The sequence below is a fragment of the Drosophila hydei genome, unplaced genomic scaffold (assembly GCF_003285905.1).
Source record: "Drosophila hydei strain 15085-1641.00,03,60 unplaced genomic scaffold, DhydRS2 tig00000063-arrow-pilon, whole genome shotgun sequence".
Classification (NCBI taxonomy): Eukaryota; Metazoa; Arthropoda; class Insecta; order Diptera; family Drosophilidae; genus Drosophila; species Drosophila hydei.
Window position 1 is genome coordinate 2,342,462 of NW_022045657.1, and position 22,290 is coordinate 2,364,751.

Consider the following 22,290-nt stretch of genomic DNA (forward strand, 5'->3'; position numbering starts at 1 on the left):
ACGATGTGCGGGCTAAAGAGGGAGAGAGAGAGTGAGAGTGAGGGAGGGAGGGTGGTGTTGGTTGAGATCAGGAAGTGCGCCACGTTTTCCATGGCCGCTGATAAGAGAGTTTTTACCTCACATGTGCGTGTGTGTGTGGTTGTGCGTGCGTGTGTTTGCGGTTTCGCTTTTCCTCAGCCTCTTGCCTTGCATAAATTTCCATACTAATTCGAACAGCCTATGGCTGATTATCAGCCTCGTCGCCGCTGCCGTCGTCGTCATTTGCGTTGTCATCCTCGTCATTCTCATCGTTTGACTGTAGTTTATTTTCTGTTCTTTTTTTGTATTCGCCCGACTGTTTCAGAATAATCTAAATCGGCATTATTTATGCATTCAGCTCGCATTCGGCACGCAGACGCCGCATGTCGAGCACTCTGAATCCCTGAAACCCCCTTCGCATGCTCTCCCAATATGGTTTCGCATTTAAATGCAGTCAAAAAACAAGCAAATCGGAGAGAGACAGTAAGAGATAAAAAATACAAACCAAACACAAATCCATATTAATTTTGATATATGGCTCTTTGAAGCGCACATGTAAAATAAAACGGGTCAATTTGATGCCCAACTTTCATTTGGAATTCTCGTTTCGAGCTTTCAACTTGATTGCAAATATGCAGATGTCAGAGTTGTCAGATGCTAGCCAAACATCTGCCAAAATAAAAGTATTTGAAATGCAATGGTTTCGTCTATCTATCGATTTTTGTCTTTACTTCTTGCTAATCACTAAGGCAGCGTCGTTTAGATATTCCGTTTTCAAACGTTTTCAAAACATTTTTGGTATATATTGATCTACGATCGAGCCTGCTCAAAGGTTCTCATTGCTCATTGGAGCTGTGATTCAAGAAATAAAGTTCGTTCTTCAATTACCTATATTAAACTCGACTTGCGATATTACGTTCTTCTAGAGCTCGTATCTTTTTCAAATAAATATTATATTAACAATATCAGATTACTATAAGTAGCAAGAGAATTGTTTTAATAATACATTTTATTACAGATAGATTTTCTATTGCTCAAGATTCGGCTTATGTTTATCAAGCTATCTTGACGAGGCTCAGTTACTGCCAGCTGCTCAGTAGTCTCAGTCGATGTCTTGACTATAGCATAATAAAAATTCGAAAATAATCCCTCTGTCTAGTAGAGTATTTATTGTTTGGCTTTGTTTTATATCGTGTCGTATTTAGCTTTTTAATATCCCCTGGCATATTAGCTAGTAAAATGCTTGACACCATCGTTACAACTAAGCCCCATGCAACGCCCAGTGGCAGCCACAAAGACCATTTGCTCTCCCACGAGCGCCATAAAACACGCCGCAGACGCAGGCACATTTGCCTTTCTAATATGATGTGTGGAAACAGAACAGAAAAGAACAGATCGTTAATTAGTTACTTTAATATGAAATGATAAAAAACAACAGCAATGACACGACCCATGTCAATGGGGTTGTGTGAGTGTGCCTCATGTAGTATAAGCCAAGTCGAATCTAACTAACGAAACGAAGCTTATCAGAACTCATTTATCAGCTGCAATTAATGGCTGGCGTAAGTGCAGGGTATATTGTAGGGTATTGTGTGGGTATACGTGTTCCCAATGCCACACAATTCAAGTGAGAGATAATTAAAGTGAGGTTAGGTTCGTATTTCCGAAAATAAAACAACTGCAAACATAATTATAGTTTAAGTTAATATTTATTTAGGTTTATTTTAAATTTGCTTCATTCTCTTCACATCTCCAAAAAGTGTATGTCCACGGCATGGTGGTCGACGTCGACATGAGGATGTAGTTGTAGGAATTTCACATAGGCCAAGAACGTTGTCCAGCACATGCTGAAAAAGGAGGTGAAAACCACCTGATTTCTGGCCGGAACAAACGCGAAGTTAACTGTTTGCACGCATGGCCAATAAACAATGCCGACCTTATAGGCATCCAGGAATTTATCGCTAACCTGCAGAGAGACAGAGCAAGACACAGTGACTGAGAGAGGTAGACACTAAGAGACTGTAATAAAGTGACAGCGGGGAGGAAATGTAAAAAAACTTTTATTTACGACCAAAGTTGGTATGCGTGTGTGTGTGTGTGCGTATGGGCGTGGCATTTTGTTAATGTTGTTAATTAAAAAAGCCTTTTGGCATTTCACATTTTCACTTTTGGCCACATTTGTTGCCGTCGCGACGGCCATTGGGAAATTGTGAAAATTATATTTATTTTTGGCCCAGCCAAGAGTCAACAAAAAAGTGTTGTGGCCCGAATGGCAAATTGACGTTAAGCTACTAATTAAGCACAAATTGGGCTTAAAAATTAATATTTAATGCACTTATTTATGAGACTGACTGAGTTAAAAAAAAAATAAATAATAAGTCCACTAGTTTTTATGCTGAATTAAATTTGTTTTTAAGCTGCATAAATAGAGCTTTTCCTGGGCATAGCGACTGGCATCGGGTTGTTTGTAGAGTTGCCTGGAAGAACATCTTCATCAGCTGCTGCTTAGACAAAGTTTGCCAATCGAACGCGAACTGCGACTCGGACAGGTCTTGGAAAGCGCATGCAAGCCAAATGAGAGAACGCACGGTTGACATAAATATATGGTAAAACATTTACATTTATCAAGATAAATGGTTTCTAATGATATAGAAGTAACTCGGCTGAGAGAAGTTGGGGCCGCAAAGCCAACAAATCAATGCTGACAACTCGGCACAGAGTCGCAGATGGAGACACAGACACAGAAACAGCCACAAGAGCAGACAGCGAGACAGCGAGACAGCGAGACATCGAGACAGACAGGTGATATTTATGCACGGTTACAGATGCTGGCAGACAGATACAGCTTCGGCTGCATGAACAGAGGCCCAGATACTGGGCCAGTCGAGTGTAACTGTCGTGAGAAAATGTATTTCCGAAAGACCCACTCATACGCATACTTTAAGTACACTGCGACAGCTTGTTAAGCCCAAAGCCCCAATTTTAAAACAAACAAAATATAAGAAATAACGACTAAAGACCTTTGTAGACACAGGTCTTAGCTGTGCACAGACATGGAAACATGGAAACTGTATATGAATTGAATTACTAAAATTCTTTTGTCTATATGAGTATAAGAACTTAAGAAACAAGATTATGCCTTTGATGCAATTCAGTTCAGTTTTCTCTTCAGCATTACACCTATCAGAAAAGAGTTGAATACCCTCTGCTCGCTGACTGAGAATGCGATTAATGATAACGATAACGATTCCAATAACGATAACAAATTGAACACTGACCAGTAAGCACAACTTTTAAAAGCGTGGCAAACAGTAATACCAATAATCATAACGATTACAAAACGAAAAGATGAAAAACGGCGAGATGGCGGAAAAGAGAGTGGGATACAGAGCAAGAGACAGATATCAGATCAAGTGGATTACTTTAAGTGCCCCGTCAAATCGGAAAGAAAGAAAAACGCAGATCAATGGAGACACTGAACGTACCTCCTGCTTGGCCTGGGCATACGTGTTGCCCTCCATCAGAGTCATGGTGAAGAGAAAGGAGCTAATGGCCATGGGATCGTAGGCCGTCTGCTCGGTGATCGCCTTACAGAGAGATGACTTAATATCTGTACGGGGCCACATGACGGTGGCCAGTCTTATCCAGACATATATGGTCGGTCCCATAAAGAAGAAGCCAAACAAACTGAATCTGCAATAAATAAAAAAATTGAGCAGGAAAAGAAAAAGAGACACCAACACCACAGAGTAATCGATGCCAATTATCAGCAAGAGCAGCTGTTGGACAATATTTAGCCGTCGCCCCTCACCTCAGGCACTTCATCCAGTCATAGGTGCGGAATGTCCGTTTCTCGATCAGCGTCTGCTCGATGAGGCAGCCGCACGGCCACAGAGTCCCATATGATAGCATGCCCCGCAAGACCTTATATTTGTTTGTTAAATTCACAAAATTTCGAAACATTTTCGCGCCTTACGCTCCGATCTTAAGTGCTTGAGTAAAGCAAAGGTGGCCTGAAAGAGAAATTGCTTGTTGATAAAAATGTATGTGAACGGCGAGCTACGGATAAAGTAAACGAATTTGCTTAGGCATCAGGCAAACAAAGCCAAGGGAAAGACAGAGAGAGATTGAGAGACAGAATTAAATATTATTTATTTTGACCATTGAAAATCTTTAATTTGAACTCGACTTTAAATTTTTGTCAACTGTGGACTTTTTCATTAATATTTTGTATTAAGTAGACAAAGTCGTATGACTGATTCGATTATGTTTTATTTGATGTTTCTTCCCGTATTTTGAAAACTTTTTAATTGCTTTTCTAACGATTCGTCTCGGGGTTTTGGACACGGCTCTTGCCAATTTGCCAGCTCTCTTTGGCATTGGCCACCTGCCCCTCAAAAGTCTTCCACCTGCCCCTGCCCCACAGCTTGTTTATGTAGTTAACTGCACCTTCAACATTGCGAGCTCATTTAAAATTTAAATGTAAATATAATGCAAATTAATGTTAAGGAAACATTTTGTTACGGCCCGGCATGGCAGAGACTGATAAACAAAGGAACGAGAGTGCGGAATGGGAACGCGGCCTGTTTGGACAGTTGCTCAGCAGTTACAGTAAGAGGCACACACACACAGCGTGCCTCACGTCCTAGGCAGGACAAGGCTGGCAACCTGAACGGGACAGGCAGCGACAACGTGTACATGTTAATTACTTGTGAAAATATGCAACAGACGGCCAACAACAACAACAACTGGTGAAGGCAGCCTACAATTTGCCATGAGGTATACTTTTTTCACACCAACTAAAATTACCAGCGCGGTTTGAACAGGCGAATATAAGCAAATAAGCAGGAGAGACCCGAACAGGGCCTGGCCCGGTTCTATTGTTGTGTGTGCCCTTCAAAGGGAACCTGGCTGCTTGCCTGCCTCACTTGCTGGCTGACTGGCGTGTGTGCGGGCATACTAATTACAAAAGCAACAACAACAACTACAACAACAACAACAGCAACCACCCCGACACTGAATTTGGCTCTTTAATCGCTTCAACAACTGTTTCTTCAACTTCCTACCCACACCCTAATATCCCAGCCAGAACTTTAACTCCAACTCCCAGTTTGAGGCTCATTTTCCTTTGCTCTGCCGCTGCGGCTCATTAAGCGGCCAACCAACAACAAAAAATCCAAATACTTCAAATCACACATCTCTTAATTGCACTCTACTCGATCTTAGAATACCCTGTAAAATGTGATATGTAATTAAATAGGCAGAAGCAAAAGCTGAATGTTCCACAGATTGCAAGAGATAAGTATTATTAACAAAGTAGGATTTTATAGTTTTGTGTATATATATAAATTGTATATATTGTGTAGTTTATATAACAATTATAAGTACAGTTAGTTTTGAATCGTAGAATCACATTTATATTGATATTTCTGCTTGATTAAGATTCTGCTAAGATTCAGATTTACATTGTCCAGATACTTTTCATGCAGACTCAATAGTATAATGGATTATGCTGATTACAGGGTATTTCCGATTCGAGCAGTGAGCAGTGTAGCACATTTGTTAGTGTTTTATTGCATTGTACTTTTGATTTTGGGAACTCGGGCTGCCGTTCGTAAGTATCTTTCGCTCAAGCCTAATTGCTTTTTATGACAGTCGACTGAATATGATAAATCTTTCGTGTTGTGTCTGCCGGGTTGTTCCGGCTAGAAACATTATTTCGACATTTGTCGGCATGGAAACATTCTTTGCAATTAAATTCTGTGTCTGTCTGTTCGTGTATTTCGTGTATTTCGGCATTCCGGTAGCGTGCAGTACATAGACATCAAGCCATAATACTTGACATCTGTTACTCGCTGGAGCAGTGAGCCGCCCTTGTCCCCGCCTTAGCCGCTGCCACGCCCCACGCTCGTTAAGCTGCCTTGCACTGAGTCAGTCTGTCGGCTCGTCCCTTGCCCTGCGAGACAGTCAAATGTGTCAGCTGTTCGAGTGCCTCGATGTGTGACATTTATTTGCAATTGGTTGCGGATTTCATTAGAGCTCGACGAGTGGCTCGACGAGACCACATGAAAGTGGCTTTCGAGGTCCTCTCGAGTATGTAGCCTGGGCAACACGCCCTTCGGCAACATCTCAGCGGGCGCTGCGGCAAATCAAAGTGTGGCAACTGAACTTGACACTTGATACGATTTAATTGCCACCAGATGGCGAACAGCCATAAGAAGCGTCTAACTTACAAGATTTTGTATATTATAGCCAGCTAAGTTTCTACTCAACTCAGATACCTTTGAAGTTCGTGCAGTTCTCACGTAGCAGCCACTATAAATACTTCATCATCAACTATAAATACTTGAGTATATGGGCTACTTTGCGGTCTGTATACACACTCAGCAAATATTAGCAGTAGTACACAGGTCTGTTTCCTTTTATAGTATCAACTAATTCTAGTTAAATGTGAATTATACTGAAATATTTATTTAAATAATTTTTGTTGTCAGCTTCGAATATTCATGATTTAGTTATTAAATTTAGTTTAATTTCATTTAAACTTGTTTCAAGTACAATTGTCATATTAGCCTCCAGCTGTGTCATTAAATGAAATTCTATTCTTGTTTTTGTAGTGGATAAAATCATACCAATTTGATATATAAAACTGTAAAACTTTACCACATGTGAAATAAAATATTCCGAAATGTTCACAACTTTTATCTGGCTTGTTGGATAGCCGTAAACAATATGAAATGTGAAGCATATATACATGTATGATATATATATATACATATATATATATGTATGCTCGTATATAAATCCAATTTCGCGCACTTTCCTAGAAAAATGGGGCTTGGGCAACTTATTTGGCTGTCAGCTTTTACATTTTGCATGACGATAAATTTTACAATGCGCCCCTCAGCGACTGTGCAACAAAATCATTTTCACGCTCGCTGGCAACAACAACAACTGAAACAACTGCCACTGCAACTGCAATAGCAACAGCAACAGCAACAACTGCAGCAGGCATTGTACATAAATTAAAAGTAAAATGTTTATTTACGCTGTGTGTCCAGAAGGATGTATCAATGTTGCCTCAAGGGGGTCTGCGGCAGCAGGGGGAGCATGCAACATCTGAACCGCCTGCCAGTTTCCTGTACAACATTTGCATTTTGACGCCGTTTTACGCATGATGTGGATAAGAGAGTGTCCCTCTCTACCCTTGTGCATCCCTCTCCCCGCCACTGCGGCTTATCAGCTAAATGAAATCAAAGAGCGTGAGTGAGACGAAGGGGCATGGCGAACTACGAGGCGTCGCTCAAGTCACAGCCTGCAGCAGCATCTTGCAACATTTTGTTTTAATTTCGCACTCTTGAAAAGTGGCAGCCGCCACTCGAACGGGCTTTTGATGTTGCCCAGACGTTGGCAGCGACGTCGACGCCGACGCCGACACTGGCAGCTGTTGTTCGACTTCAGCAGGCAGCCATCCACAGCTTACCGCTACCCGCTAACCGCCGCCCGCTCCATGAAGAGAGCCGTCAATACCCTGCGTATTTAATCTATTTCACATCACGTTCAACTCGTTTCGTTGTTCGATTCAAATTCAAATTTTTGAGATATAAACGAACTTTTCAAGCAGCTACACTTCACGAAAAGAATGATAAACGCTTGCTTTCTCTTCAAAAGAATGCTATGCTTAGTCAATAAACTACTTCTTAAGCCATTTCCACTTAAGTTACGATAGGCTTCAGTCCATGTGCAGCCTATTTCATGAACGTAAAATAAATTCATTACTTAAATTTTAACTTTTTGTCTGCGAGAACTAAAACTCACAGCAAAACATGCGAAATATATATAAAATGTTCCTTAGTTTTAATTTGATTTTATTCAAATATAGTTATTTATTAATTATTTTCATATACCTCTGTAGAGTATACGATTTTCGATTTTTAGTTCAGTTTTTCTCTTCTCCTTTCATGTTTCATTATTTTATTGCGCTGTGCCTTGGGGGCGCTTCACTGGCTGCCACATCGCCGCCTCCGCCCGGCTTGCCCCGTTGCCATCGCTTTGTGGCGCGTACTTCCTGTTGGTCGTCGACGGCACTTGCAACATTTCATTTAATTTAATTCTTTTTACAGTTTGCTTTGGTTTTTTATGATTACATTTACAGCCTATTTTCCAAATACAACAACAACGACGACGTCGAGAACGGCGAAAAATACGAAACGTTTATTTTATTAAATGTGCTTATTGATTTTTTCCCATTGCGCTTTCAACTTTTGTTTCTTTCAATTGATTTTCAATTTAATTCCGAACTTCAGAGAACATTTTAGCTGTTGTCGCAAGTGCCACATCAAAGGCAGAAAAAAGACGACGCTAATTGCTGCCTACAAAAGTATCTGCATCTGTATCTGTGCTTGTATCTGTATCTGTAGCTGTATCTGTATCTTGCGCGCGTATCTCAAGGTGTGAATTGTGATTGCATTCGCTCTGAAGTCTTCTTTGTACCTTTGCCATGCACAATATTTTTTTTTCGTTTAATATTTTTTTTTGATTTTCAAGTTGGCTCTTTCGGTTCTGTTTATTGAACTTTTTGTTGCACGATAGCAGCAGCGGCAGCAACAGCAGGGGGCCTTGGTCTGGGCCTGGGGCTGGGAGGGGCAGAGCAACGTGCTAGTTTTAAACATATTGAAACATGTGTATTTGTCGGCTGATGGATGCGGGCTGTTTGTTCTTTCCGCCGTACCATGATTTGATTTATTTGTACACAACTTTATGATATTTACATGTCTGAGGCCCGGCGAACGAAAATTGGAACGAGCTCTGGCATTGAGCATTCGTTGCATGCAATCTGGGTTCAGTGAGCGTGTTACGCCTCCGAGCTCCGACTTGTGTGTACGTAAGTGTGTGTGTCAAAAGTCAACACAAGGGCTTGGGCATGGGAATTCGTATCAACGAATCAGCAGGCACCCTCAGCGTTTCAGATTTCTTGATGCGGCTCGCAGCCATAAACTGTCTAATGATGTTGTGTAATAAATCTAGCTTAGTTCAATTCAAATAACTTACTCGATAAGAGATGAGTTATCTGATGCGACATAAAAAACATAGCAAACTAATCATAGACTAACTGTAACTGTAGCGAGGGCTTAGACAAAGTCCCTAACTATTTAAAATATGTTGAATACTTAAACTAACTGAAATATGCAACCACCAAACCAAAGTGTTTGTAAAAGAGTCTTTGTTCGCAGAGCTAGTTTACTAACAATATTATTTACGAAAAAGAAATAAATATATATTTATATCCTCTCAAGTTTCCCAAGCATCTGTGTGTAGCAAAACTGTGTATCTAACTATTGATAATAATAAGCAATAGAAGGATTTGCGTGAGCTGGATTATTTTGGTGCTTGGCTAAGCAGGAAAAGGTCGGCGTATCGAATCCCAAATTTCAGCGTGCCTATAATAATATTTAAACTAATTTGCTTTATGGTTATCTTTGGGTATTAGGAATAGCAGACAATGAAGAGAAATCTCTTATCCCAAAGTTGCTTTCCGTTTGACGTGGACTCAAACCTTTTTAATTGACAGCACTTCCCTCTCGAGTGTCCCCTACTTTACTCAATGCACTCAATCAAGTGCAATTATTGGAAAGAGCTCGAAAGTTGTGGCCAGACGGGGTGTCCGTGCTTATCTAATGCTGTTCATCTGCAGTCTGTTCTGTTGTAAGTTGCTTGGCCCGCCTGCTGCTTAATGCCCTTTCGCTGGGGCTGGCTGCCAGGCTCGATTATCATTATCAATGCATGTTCCGTCATAATTAATAAGACTCACCCTCGCCCAGAGGCAAGCAGGCAAGCAGGACTGCAATCAGTTGGGCCATTGTCCCAGGCAGCAGGCCTTATCAACAGCGACTCGACTCGACAGAACCCAAAAAAAAAACGAACTCGACAAACAGCTGCTGTTACTGTTCTCTGACCCACTTGGCTTTACCCCGCTCTCCCTCTCGCTGTCTCATGATGTTGGTTTAGGCGCTCCTGGCCAATTAAGGTCTTCCTGTTGTGCAAAATTTCATAAACAGTTCTTACTTTTTAACCCTCGCCTCTATGTGGCGGCATATGTGATAATATTTTTTGTCTGTCTTCCACCTACTCATATATATATATATATATATATATATATATTATGTATTTATTTGCGCGTGTATGTGTATTTTCCGTTACCCGGACCCTTTCGCCCAGAAATGAAAACTCGCATCACACACGCTCAATTTGAAGTGTCGAAACGCCCGACAGCTGTGATAACAGAAGGGAAATGAAATACCCCGCCCTCTGCAACACCCGCCGGGCATAATGTTGGCTAAAGTTTTAAAATAACATCAGCCGAGAGCAGACAGAAGGAGACGGGAAAGGGTCTGCTCTGCTGGTACCACAGTTCGGTTCAACAATTTATGAAATCATTTTCGCATTAAAAAACGAAAAGGAAAGAAAAATAAAGCCAAACAGCAAAGCAGTTGGCAACACATGTGTTGCCAACTAAAATATTGCAATTGCGCTTGATTTCGCTTCCCTTTTATTATAATTGCTATATGTTATTCTTTGGCTGTATCTTAAATGCGATGTGCCCGGGGCGAAGGACAACGGAAACGTTGCCCAAAACAAGAGAATCCAATTTCGTTAGAATTTGATTGTCAGCCAGAATAACGAGGCGACATACGTATAGAAAACGAGACAGGCAGGCAGGCAAGCAAACAGCCAGACAGACGGACGGTCGAACGGACAAACGGACGCAGAGAGGGGCAGTTTGTCAGGGACAGCAGGCCGACAAAGGCGAATACATTGAAATTTAGAAACAAAGAAAAATACGAGAGTGGATAGATGGCATAAATACAACTTGCATTGTACTATTCCAGAATTCTCGGTACGCACAAGTGTCAAAAACAGCACATGACAGTTTTTTGGCGGCACTCACAGCTAGGCACAAGTGCTATTGAGATCTGTGTGTATGTAGTTCGACAATTTAGTTTAGTTAGTTTGGCATTGAGCGGAAGCGGGCCCAAACGTCAGTTAAGCCAAATTGACGTTTTGTGTGTGGGCCCCAGCCATAGAGTGGGTCTCGCTGCCCGAGTTTCATCTGGCATTGACATTAGAATTGGCACGCATTCTGCATTTGATGAGGATACGGCAAGTGGAGCGCATAACAAACTAAATTCTATTTAAATTTAGCTTCGAATGAAATCAGTTGAGTCACCAAGTGGTTAAGCCCCAACTTAAAGGCAACTTTTAAACTTCTTGCTTAAAATAAGTTAAGTTGCGTATTTCTGACTGTCTGCTTGCGATATGAAATGTCAATATTAGACAGTATGTTTACCATGAAGTCTACAAGTTGGTTGTTAAGTGCTGAACCTTGATTCAATCTCAATTTCTTTTTAAGGCAGTCTATTTTATCTCTCACTCTATGAGTTGTTTACTCCTCTGTAGTTCTCTCCAATTGACGGAGCACATTTATTTGCATTGCAGCACCATCAATTATCAATCCATAGCACTCGACGTAGTTTCATGTTAGCCGAAAAGTGGATGGTCGCAATCGCTTCATCGGTTACAGGTCTCGTCGCTGTGAGTCTGTCTTTGTCCGTCAGGTTTGTCATGTGTGTAGCAGCGCCCACGTTAGTTGGAAGCCCCGTGGGGTTACATTGAACCCAGCAGAAAAATAAAAAGCTGTGCCCAAATTTAGACCCCGGTTCAGTGCACTGCACCATTGCGCGAGTGCTGGCAGTTCGGCTAGAGTGGAAAAAGTAAATAAAATGCCAGCGCAACTGTCAATTATGGACGTAGTGCTGGGCCATCGCACACATAAATACAAAAAACAAATATACCAAGTATACACACACATATGTCTATATATACCATATATATATTGATGTATATTTGATATGCAAGTAAACAGCAGCAATTGAGTTTGTGGCCGATTGTTTCGCTGCTTGGGTTGATGGCGACATTGTGTTGTGGGACGCAGGTTCGAACTCCGCGCCCATTGACACATGCCACATACGAAAATGCAACGTCAAAGTCATTTGTCACGCGCCGGCTACAACGGAACGGTATCAATGGGCGAACAATGAACCAGGCGGCAGGCAAATAACCCAACCTCTCCACTGCCTCTCCAACTCTCCACCACGCGGTGCATTCACTTTCCCACTCTGGCCAAAAGTCGATTCGATTCGAACCGCACAGCGCACAGAAATAAATGTTGAGCACACACTAAATCAACAATTATGTAGAAGATAAGCAAACGCTCAAACGATTCGAATCATTCGAACCCTGTCCGTGGCCCATGGCCCGTGGTCCGTGGTCCGTGGTCCGTGAGTTTGGCTCAAACGAACTTCCGCAATTATTTACAATGCTCGCGTATATATCCCATTAGGTTGAACAGCAGAGCCAACAATTTCTATGCCTCGACCCCTTTTGCTTTATCAGTTGTTGTTAGCCAAAGGGAAAAGGGAAAGAGGGTGCAGAGCGCTCAAAGGTCGGCCTCTGCCTCCTCCCTCTCTGAAGCCTCTGACGAAACGAGTTCGAATCCCGCTTGTAATTTCATGCACTTAAACTCGCATTATATTTCATTTTCCTTTTTTGCTCTGTTCTGTTAATTTTGTTGTTTGTCTGATTTAGTTTTTTTTTATTTTTTGGTACGTCATCGTTAGCTTGTTTCACTTCTTATTTGTGTTTTTTTTTATTTGAAACCTTAGGCTCTCTTCGTTTATTTTTCAATTTTGTTTATTACTTTTTTCTTGATACCATTTGAGGTGTAGTCATTATCATTTTGGCTGCTCCTCAGCGTGCCGTGCCGAGCCGTGCCATGCCCGTAATTACATTTATGGCCCTGCTTTGGGCTCTCGGCTCACGACTCGCTGCTGCCCCTCGGAAGGGGGTCTGGCACTGCGTGCCGTGTGTTAAATTATATGGCCAGTCATTGCATTTATGAGAGCGCAGTTACATGAGCTCGTTTTCGAATTTTGTCGATGGGGCAGTTAGCTGTGTGAGGGCTGGCCATTACGGACAGCTTATCAGGCGCTTCAGTCTTGCTGCAATGACTGAAAACTGGGCCAAATTGAGATCCACTCATTCAATAAACATTATAGGCACATCTTTAATCACAATTTGGCTAACAAAGACGAGTCACAGTTGAGAGTGTTTGTTTAGAGCTTAGATCTTATCTATATATTGCGTAAGTCTGCAACATAATCCTCGCTGAAGTCATTGAAATGAGGGAGTTTAGTTTTGTATTTAGTTCTAGAACTCGTCTGTCAAGATCTCTTTGTGATTCATTCATGCACAAGGTATGCCTGATGGCATTCTAATATGCTCAACTGTTGTCCTGAGCATTCAAGACTGTGGCAGCTTAACCTCATTTCGAAAGCATTTCGGGCGAGCAGCGCAAGAATTACATGAACAGTGCCAAGTGGCAAGTGGCAGGCAGCGGGCGGCAAGAGGCATGCGGCAAGAGTGGCAAACGCAAAATCAAAGAAAGAAAATTAACATGAAGTGAATTTCGAAAGGCAGTCTCAGTGCAGATAAGTACATAGAAACTGAAAGAGCGAGAGACGGACAGACAGCTAGACGGACGGACGGACTGTTGGCGGCTAAGGCAAACGTAAAATTTGGCAAGCATTCGCCATAGTAGAGCACGTGCTTATAGCGCAGAAAATGTGGAAACTTTTATTTCCTAAGAGACCCACTGAGACAGCCAGTCGACATGGACGTGACGGACAGCCGGAGCGACGGACGCTGGGGCAGTTGGAGAGGTTGGAGAGGATGGAGAGGACAGCCGGACGCCGTGGAACGAACGTCAACGTAATCATGAGGCAATTTCTTCTTACTTTACGGATCTGGCAACTGCAATTTGTAGTCAACGTTCTCTTAGACAGCCTCAGCCCGGCAGGGACTTACAAAATGGGACAGCTGATTGTGACTGCTGTTTTTTGACCCATTCACACACACACACACACACATACTTTATGTGTTCTTGTCGCAGCTACTTAAGCAGAATTAATCTTTTTTGGCAAATAAATCATGTGGGGCATGTTGGTTCCGTTCCGTTTGGCTTGTTGTATGCGCAATTTGAATAAAAAAGCAGCTCAAAATACGGAATGACTGACTTGAAGATACCCTATGTCTTACTAGGCATAGACTAGAATACAGGAGCATGTGCTTTGATTATTAATATATTGATAGAGTATATGACTTAACTTTTATAAATTTTGTGAATTTTGGAATACAATTTTATCATGCTTTGATCATATTCAAAGCCGTTTTACAAGGATTATTACTCTTACTTTTAGAGATGTCAAATACTGTCAAGAGTTAGCTTAAAATCATTTGTAATCGAAATCGATTAAAATCGATTAGAGCTACCTTTAAACTAAAGTGTTATCGATTGCAAAAAAATTTACTTTATAAAAGAAGAATTAACGGGGCTTTATCAAACTTATCGATTTATATAAACGTGGTTTGCATATACGTGCATATACCACTCCCAATTCACATTGAATCAGTGTTACGTTCATTAAATTTATTACTTGGCACATACAAACATGCAAACACACACACACACACACACACACACACACACAGTCACAGCCACAGTCCCAAAGTAATTTCTTGGCGTCTTTTGCATTGTTTTATACATATTTGAAAAATAAATAATGCTTTGAGCTGTGGAAGCGGGTCGATTAATATAAATCAACGCCCGTCTGTGTCATCCCACTCGCTGGGTGTTGGACGGGTTGTGGTGGCGTGTGGACGGGGTTTAGGGGGTGGCTCAACTTTTCCTTTGTGGCTTTAATGAAAGTAATTTATTAAGTAATTTCTAAGCTTTTAGTCGTGACGCTTGTTGTTGAGCGTTTAATTAATTGGTTTTCTTATTAAACGCCAGCCAAAATGAATTATGCATGAGGAACGCGTTCGACGATATTGGAATCGGGATTGTGTAACCTTTGCCTCTCGGCCTGCTCGCCAGTTGTTCGCTCGTAAAACCCAACCAGATGAGAGTGAAAAACCCGCATTACTGCTAACAAATTTATACTACATTGAGGTGGAGACGGTAATCGTTTGTGAAATATTGCGAATACCAGATTAATAAGCATTTCGCATTAAACAATTGCGGCTGTGGGTTATGGCAATTAAATTAATTTATGGCGTAGGTGGATTGCCCATGTACAATTTGCTTTTTTGTATGGCCTTAGAGGACTTCGACTTATATGTTACCATACATTACTGCTGTGAGCCAAGCCTCAATGCAGTCGCCTTTACTTCTTGGGCAACGTGCTCTTCTTTTAAAGACAGTCCATAGATATGCGTACTTTCAAAGCATTTGGCCAACGGTTGTCGTTGTCGTTGTCGAATGTTGTCGTCGTTGCTGGGCTTGTGAATGTTGTCGCCGCAGTTGTTACGCGAGAGTCTTGGCTCGTAAATGACTAAGCGGCGCAGCAAAGAGACCCAGTTACAGCAGTAGATGTACTCTGTGTGTGTCTGCTTGTGATACATGTGTTTCGACCATTGACTACACTAAAAGAAAACAGCGGCTGTCTGAGCTGTGAAACGTTCTCACTAAACGCAGACATATTCCATGTTCATTTATGGAAAACTAGTTATAAAATTGAGCCGAAATATATGACGTCAACGTAGCGCGTTTCTTTCGTTTATATACAAAGTTTCAAACATATTCATAATAATATTAAAAATCTGTTTGGAAACATTTTAACCTTAGGGCAGTTGCTGCAGAGATTCAAAATTCTAATAAAACGTGAATTTGTATTAGAAGACTAAGAATTTGCTTTAAAAGTTGGGCATGCTCAACATTTACACATGGTTTTCGGCAAGTGTAGTTTGCTGCAACTTGTGCTGCTGCTGCTGCTGCTGTTGCTGCGAACGGATATGCACAAGAGGCGAAACGTGCTTTTCCAATAACGTAGACAGACAATGACAAAATAAAGCCAAGCAACGATGCGAACCAACTTCGCTTGCACTTATTGTTGTTGCAGTGGTTGCACTGGTTGTTGTAGTTTTTGTTGCCTGTGCTAAAAAGCTGTAGCCAAAAAATAAATAAAAATATTTAAAGAAAACTGTCAAGATTTGCATTTATCGCTGGCGTCGGCGTCGTGAGCTAAGAAAAATGCACATATGCGATAAAGTTGCTGCTGTCTTGTGTCTTGTGTCTGTCGTATCTGGTATCTAGTATCTGATATCTCACAGATACAGATACATATGCATATGCTGGCCTGGCATTTGCATAATTTGCTTAACGGGCAAATATGAGGTAAAAATGAAGAACATGAAACGCTGGTCTAAACAAAAAATCAAACCAAAATAAATTCAATAAAACAGAATCTTTTTTCTTTTAACTTTGATTGCGTATAAATAATTATGCATTCGGAAATTTTAATTGACTCGCCGCAGATAAAATCAAAAATCAAATATTTTTAGCATTTCCATTTCGATTCAGAGCTTGGTTTGAGGCTTTCTGGTTGAGTATTTTTATCATTTAATCATTTTACCATATTAGCATTTCAGTATTTCAGCATTTGGTTTTTTGTTCGTTTGCATTTCGCATTTGTTGCCGATTCATTTAATTAGTTAGCGCATTGTGGTTTCAGCTGCCCAGATCTCTGGGCGACTCCCGCATCGGAGCAGTCAGATTAAATAGAAATGTGGGTTTTCACTACATTTGCGCATAGCAGAAATGTTCAAAAACAAATGCGAGAATTTATTTATTTAGTTTTTGTTTTTGTGTTTGCTTTTTTTGCATTTCAAATATTTGGTTTCTGTCGGCTTTTGGGTAATTTCTGCCATATGCTAAATAAATTAAAATTTCATTCTATACGCGCCCGTGTGAGTGGGTGAGTGATAAATACATTTGCATTTATTGCGAATGAAAAAACAGCGCACAGTTAAACGGAATAAGATGCAAATTGGAATTCTGTTATTTATGCAACTAAAATTAATGACGAGTTCATTGAACCCCAACTCAATGACAGATTCCATTTAGCAATTGACAAACAAAAAACAAAATTAAATAATTAAATAACGATTCTAATATTTCACATTATTCATTAATCGACTCCCTATGCACTGAGCGAAATCGTGTGCTGTCATCAAAAGTTATTTCCTTATTTTTGTTTAACTCTGAATGAACAAGGCTTTTCCTTATGCCAGCCAATACCAAAACAGATGTATGCCATTAGCAACTACACACACACACCTACACGCACCTCTACACACATTGCTATGGCAATAAATCGCATCTTTATATATGGCTTACAATTCAATTTAAATGTAATTTCCCCTTTGCGAAATTGCAAAATTTCAACAGAACATTTGCCAGAGGTGAACAGTCAGTCAGCCAATCAGTCAGTCAATCCATCAGTCAGTCTGTGAGTCTGATAGTCAAATATCGCAGATACGCCCCATACATGCATACGTAAATCATAATTTTTCATTTGGCACGGTAGAAAATCGTTTTACACTTTCGACATAAATTGACGAAATAAATCATGCTGGCAGCACGTGATGCGGCTAAATGGGGGCGTGGCTGTGCGGAGGCTACTGCCTGCCCCAAGCACAACAATTTCAGAACAGTAAAAGGCATGTGAGCTATGCGAATATTTTCTGCATACATAACAATGGGTATATTGGGGTACATACACTTAACGAAATTTACCATAACAAAAGTGAATTTCTTTCATTTTTAAATAACTTTGAATAGACTATATACGTTCTTTATTGTTTTTATTTATGTGCTATCTCTCGTACTTTAATTTCGCTTTTGTTATTTCGAATATGGACAATGCGGCGTATGCGCTATTTTTATGCTTCTGCTTCAAATTGTTTTTACCATTGCGTAAAAGTAAATAATGCGGTTTAATATTTATAATGTTATGAGGTTTAAGTGTATTCTCTCTTATGTGTATATGTAGATGCATATGTGTGTATGTATACATATATTTGGTTCATAAACGGCCACGAACGATTCGACCCCAGTCGACAGTTGACTGATTGAATTGTGGCCTCCGATATGGTTGTCCATCATATGATTATATATATACATATATATATATACGTATTGTACATATAACTGAATAATGTGAAATTATATTTCATAAGCGATTGCATTTGAGGCCTAATTGTTTGATGATGTCCGCATGATGCATTGACTGTTCATTGTACTGCGACAACAAAGGCCGAACTGAATTTCTATGGATTGCTTGTATCTTTATCTGGTATATATCTAATGTATATATAACAAATAGATAATTCATTGCTGATGTACACGTGATGAACGTCTTGAAAGGAGCTCGATGCATATAAATAAAAAGCGTCATATTAACTAACATCAATGTATGTACATATAACCAATATTTATAATACATTTGAATTTATCTTTATTCAATTGTGATGTACACATGATGTACGTCCTAAAAGTAACTTGATACATATAGCTAATAAGCGTCGTATTACCTTACAGCAATTCCCTTTCACGCATGTTGTAGCCTGCACATATGACTAACTTTCATAATTATGTCCCATGTCATTAATGTACGTAATAAGCTTAGTCAAAGCTGATAAATGTGGTTCAATAATTAATTTTCATTATTAATTAGAAAATTGAATTTTAATTCTAAATCATTTTTGATGTACGCACGCTGTATGAAGTGCTCATTGAGCTGTGGTGCTTTGTTTCACAGGCATATTAAATGCGCATTAGCCTGCCGCCTTTCCCCTCCGCTATAGCCAGGCTATTTCCGCTGGGCCTACACCACTTGCCCTTGTACCCGCCCATCCGCTGGCTGGCCGTGGGCCAGTCACTTATCGACCACATTAGCCTAATGATTTCGTCAAGTTTCTCAGCTCGAACAGCATTGTGGTTGCTGTTGCTGCTGCTGTTGCCATTGTCAGCACTTAAATGCAGGCAGGCTTCATTTGGTTAATTGCACGGCAAACGTTGTCATGATTAATGTTAATGCTAATGTGACTGCCCTTTGGGGCCTACGTAAAAATTCTGGCAATCGTATGTTCCCAATATTAGAACCTGTTTCTAATTTATTTCATTCTCTTTTGCTGTGAATTTTTGGCTTTTGCTTTTGCCTTTTCTATATTGTAATTTGATTCTCCGTTGGCAAAGCCAATTTCATTAATTGGAATTGTGCATTGAGCTGTTGAAAATTGATCGAGTGATTCAGGTAATCAATTTCACATCATTCAATTAATCTAGGTATAATTAAAGTGTTGACCAGGCAGCAAATAAAAGTACACATAAATATTTCCGATATCAAATTGATATTCTGTTGAGGGCATGTGCACTGAGGCAAAGTTCTGATATGACTAAACTCATATCAAAATAAGCATGAAAGCCACGCTAGAATATTACGTGTAGTTGAAAGTAGACTTAGGGGTTCTCAATCAAGATTAAAGTCTTACAAATTTCGCTTGCTGAACAGCTTTGAGTAGCAATTTGTGCACTTTTATCTGAGTGACATTATAAATTTGGTCTTTTAACATTTCAGCTTAGGCATTTCTCAAGGATGTTTGCTTTTCAGTCTTGGGGAGAGTGAGGCCAACGCTGGGCGAGATTTACGGAAGGCGCTCAGCTACTGGCGATTGCCATTGCCGCCCATTTGGGCCGTAAGTGGAACAAGGCTTCTCTCGTTTCGAAATCTTGGCATGCTACCCATTGCCTGCCGCCCTCCTTGCCACCTCCTCTTTTGCAGTCGCTTGCCCACTCAGTTGGCAATCGGCAATTGCCCATTTGCATGACCCACTTGCGCTGAGAATTATAAAGCAAAAGGCGTGCTTATGTATGCATAAACCTGAACAGTTGCAGTTAGAGCAACACGAGGGGTTGCCGCTATCAGGGCATTACGTATACGCCGCCTTGGCTGCCTCACATGCATTGACGTTGACGCTGCCGCTGACGTTGTCGTTGTCGTTGTCGTTGCGAATGTCGACGTTATTTATAGACACCTTTTAATGAATAAACTACTTCCGACAAACGCACATTTGAACTTTAAAACACACGCACACAACCACACACTCGCACACAGTTATAAATAATCGTCTGGTAATTAGCAATTGCAATTCACATAGCAATGCTGGCAATGCTAAACAACATCGGGCATTTGTATTTAACAATTAACAATTTGACGCTCGACTTTTGCACATTGGCTTTGCTTATGCAAGCCCTGAGCATTTATAGGGTATATATCGCGCTGTATATATATGTGTCTATGTAATTACCCTATTAATTCAATTGAAGATAGTTGCAAAAGTTATAATGCGCTAATTTGCGCGAATTCACGACGCGTTTGGCCCAAACAAAAACGAAAAACTAATTCACAAAGCTCGCAAATTCTGCATCCCAATGTCAATGACAGCGCACGAGGCGGAAAAGAATTGCAGGTATCAGAGAGAGGGAGATATGAAGCGATGTGCCTCATTCCCGCCACTACGATCATCGTGATCATCATGATCATCATTCAACGTTAGCTGCCTGCCTCTCTGTCTTGTGCATGGGTGAGTGTACCTGGTCATTGCAAAATGTATCTTTGTCGCTGGCAATCAATAATATGCATCGGGACTAGCTGCTCATTGTGGGATCTTGTCGTACTCTTCGTTTCAGCATGAGAAACACATAGTTCGAAGTGTATTTGATGCTACATATGATCAGTCCATATATATCTTTATCGACATTTGGCTGAGATCTTCTATGCCCTAGCATATCACCAATCATGTATTAAAGTATTTATAGAAGTACTCTCATAAAGAGTTCTCCAATCGCACTTCTATGCAGAGTATTTCAACTTCAGCTAGACACTGCTTCTAGCTTAGGTATTTCATTTCCTTTATTTGTTTACTTATTTACTTTTATTTGCTGCCTTTTTTGCGCAATTTTCATACAGTTTCTTTTATTTGTGCTTCATTCATTGCATTTGGCAAGCAACGGCCAATAAGTTTACCATAGGCTATTGGCCATAGCTTTTTTGCCTGGGCATCTTCGCTGCTACATAGCATTTAATTGCACGTTTTGGGCACTAACAACCACAGCAACAGCAACAGCAACAGCAGCAGCAGCAACAACAGTAACAATGGCAGCATAAAATAACTAACTAAAGGCAACTTTTTATTTGCAGTCGCTTTTCGTTTGCCTCTGCTGCGACTTTTGGACAGCTCTTGCCTTGCCTATCTATAGCAAATGTCTATATTAAACACCAAAACCCGCTCGTACGGACGAGCCAAGCGAAGCCGACTTTAATGAGTTTGTGCTGTGGCTATGCCAAAAACAGATAAATATATATATATATATATATATATATATATATATATATATATAAACTGTTTTTTTGTCTAACTGACTGATTGATCGACTGACTGGCTGATTGACTAATTCACTGCTATAAACGTATATATATATATATATATATTTATATAAATATGTGTGTGAGTTTTCAGTTTTGACTAATTGATTGATTGACTAACGAAATAAATATAAATATATATAGCTATAAATGTGTTTATATACGACGTATATATACTTAAATATATAAATTTATGATTTGTTTTGAATGACTAGACTATACTTATATTGATTCACAGATTCGATTTTACATATATAAATATAAATGCATGTAAGTATTTATGTATATTTAGACTTGACTATCTAACTGACTGAATGAATGAATCGCTGATTGATTGATTGATTGAATCGCTGGTGAATATACATATTAGTAAATATTTAAATGTTCATACATATAAGTGCATTTCTGGATTTCCGATTGAATGATGATTGTCTGATTATGAAAACCGATTGACAGACTGGACTGAGTGACTTTCCTATCGACTGGTAGACTATATATAGTTGACTGATTCATAGATTGATGGACTTAATGACTGCCTGATTGATCATTCAGTCAATCAGCTCATCAATATATAAAATATACTACAGTCATTAATTCGATTAGCCAGTCAATCAGTCTATCACTTAAACAGTCAATGATTAACTGTTATCCTATATGTCAATGCAATAGTCCATAAATCAATGAATTAGTCCAGTCGAATTGTCAGACTAATGCTAAGCAAAGCCGTGGCCTATAGTCTAATACGCAAGAATTTTAATGGAATTTCGTTGGACTCAGTAAAATATGATACTTAAAAGTTCCAAAGTCAGCTTAACAGTAGGCGTAAGTGGATAATCAGGATTGCTGTCATTTCTCTTCTATTTCACTTCTCTGCGGAGCTCTTCTTGTG

General features: G+C 40.1%; 2 protein-coding genes across 2 annotated transcripts in view; one reads left to right on the plus strand and one right to left on the minus strand.

Moving 5' to 3' along the window:
• LOC111604897 (nuclear RNA export factor 1) overlaps window positions 1-22,290 on the plus strand; it is a 31,999-nt gene that overhangs the window by 3,491 nt on the left and 6,218 nt on the right. The window lies entirely within an intron of this gene.
• Window positions 1,741-20,374, minus strand: LOC111604893 (mpv17-like protein). Its single transcript, XM_023323132.1, has 4 exons — window positions 20,284-20,374; window positions 3,830-4,031; window positions 3,504-3,711; window positions 1,741-1,984 (listed from the first exon to the last, which is right to left on the minus strand). The coding sequence occupies exons 2-4, from the start codon at window positions 3,979-3,981 to the stop codon at window positions 1,763-1,765; spliced, it is 582 nt and encodes a 193-aa protein (XP_023178900.1). The 5' UTR covers window positions 3,982-4,031; window positions 20,284-20,374; the 3' UTR covers window positions 1,741-1,762.

Bases quoted from the DNA above. Each gene is read 5' to 3' on its own strand.
- LOC111604893 (XM_023323132.1), bottom strand. From the start codon at position 3,981: ATGTTTCGAAATTTTGTGAATTTAACAAACAAATATAAGGTCTTGCGG. The intron at 3,712-3,829 runs GTGAGGGGCGAC...TATTTATTGCAG, and splicing joins GACTGGATGAAGTGCCTGAG to ATTCAGTTTGTTTGGCTTCT. The intron at 1,985-3,503 runs GTACGTTCAGTG...GTCTCTCTGCAG, and splicing joins ATGCCCAGGCCAAGCAGGAG to GTTAGCGATAAATTCCTGGA.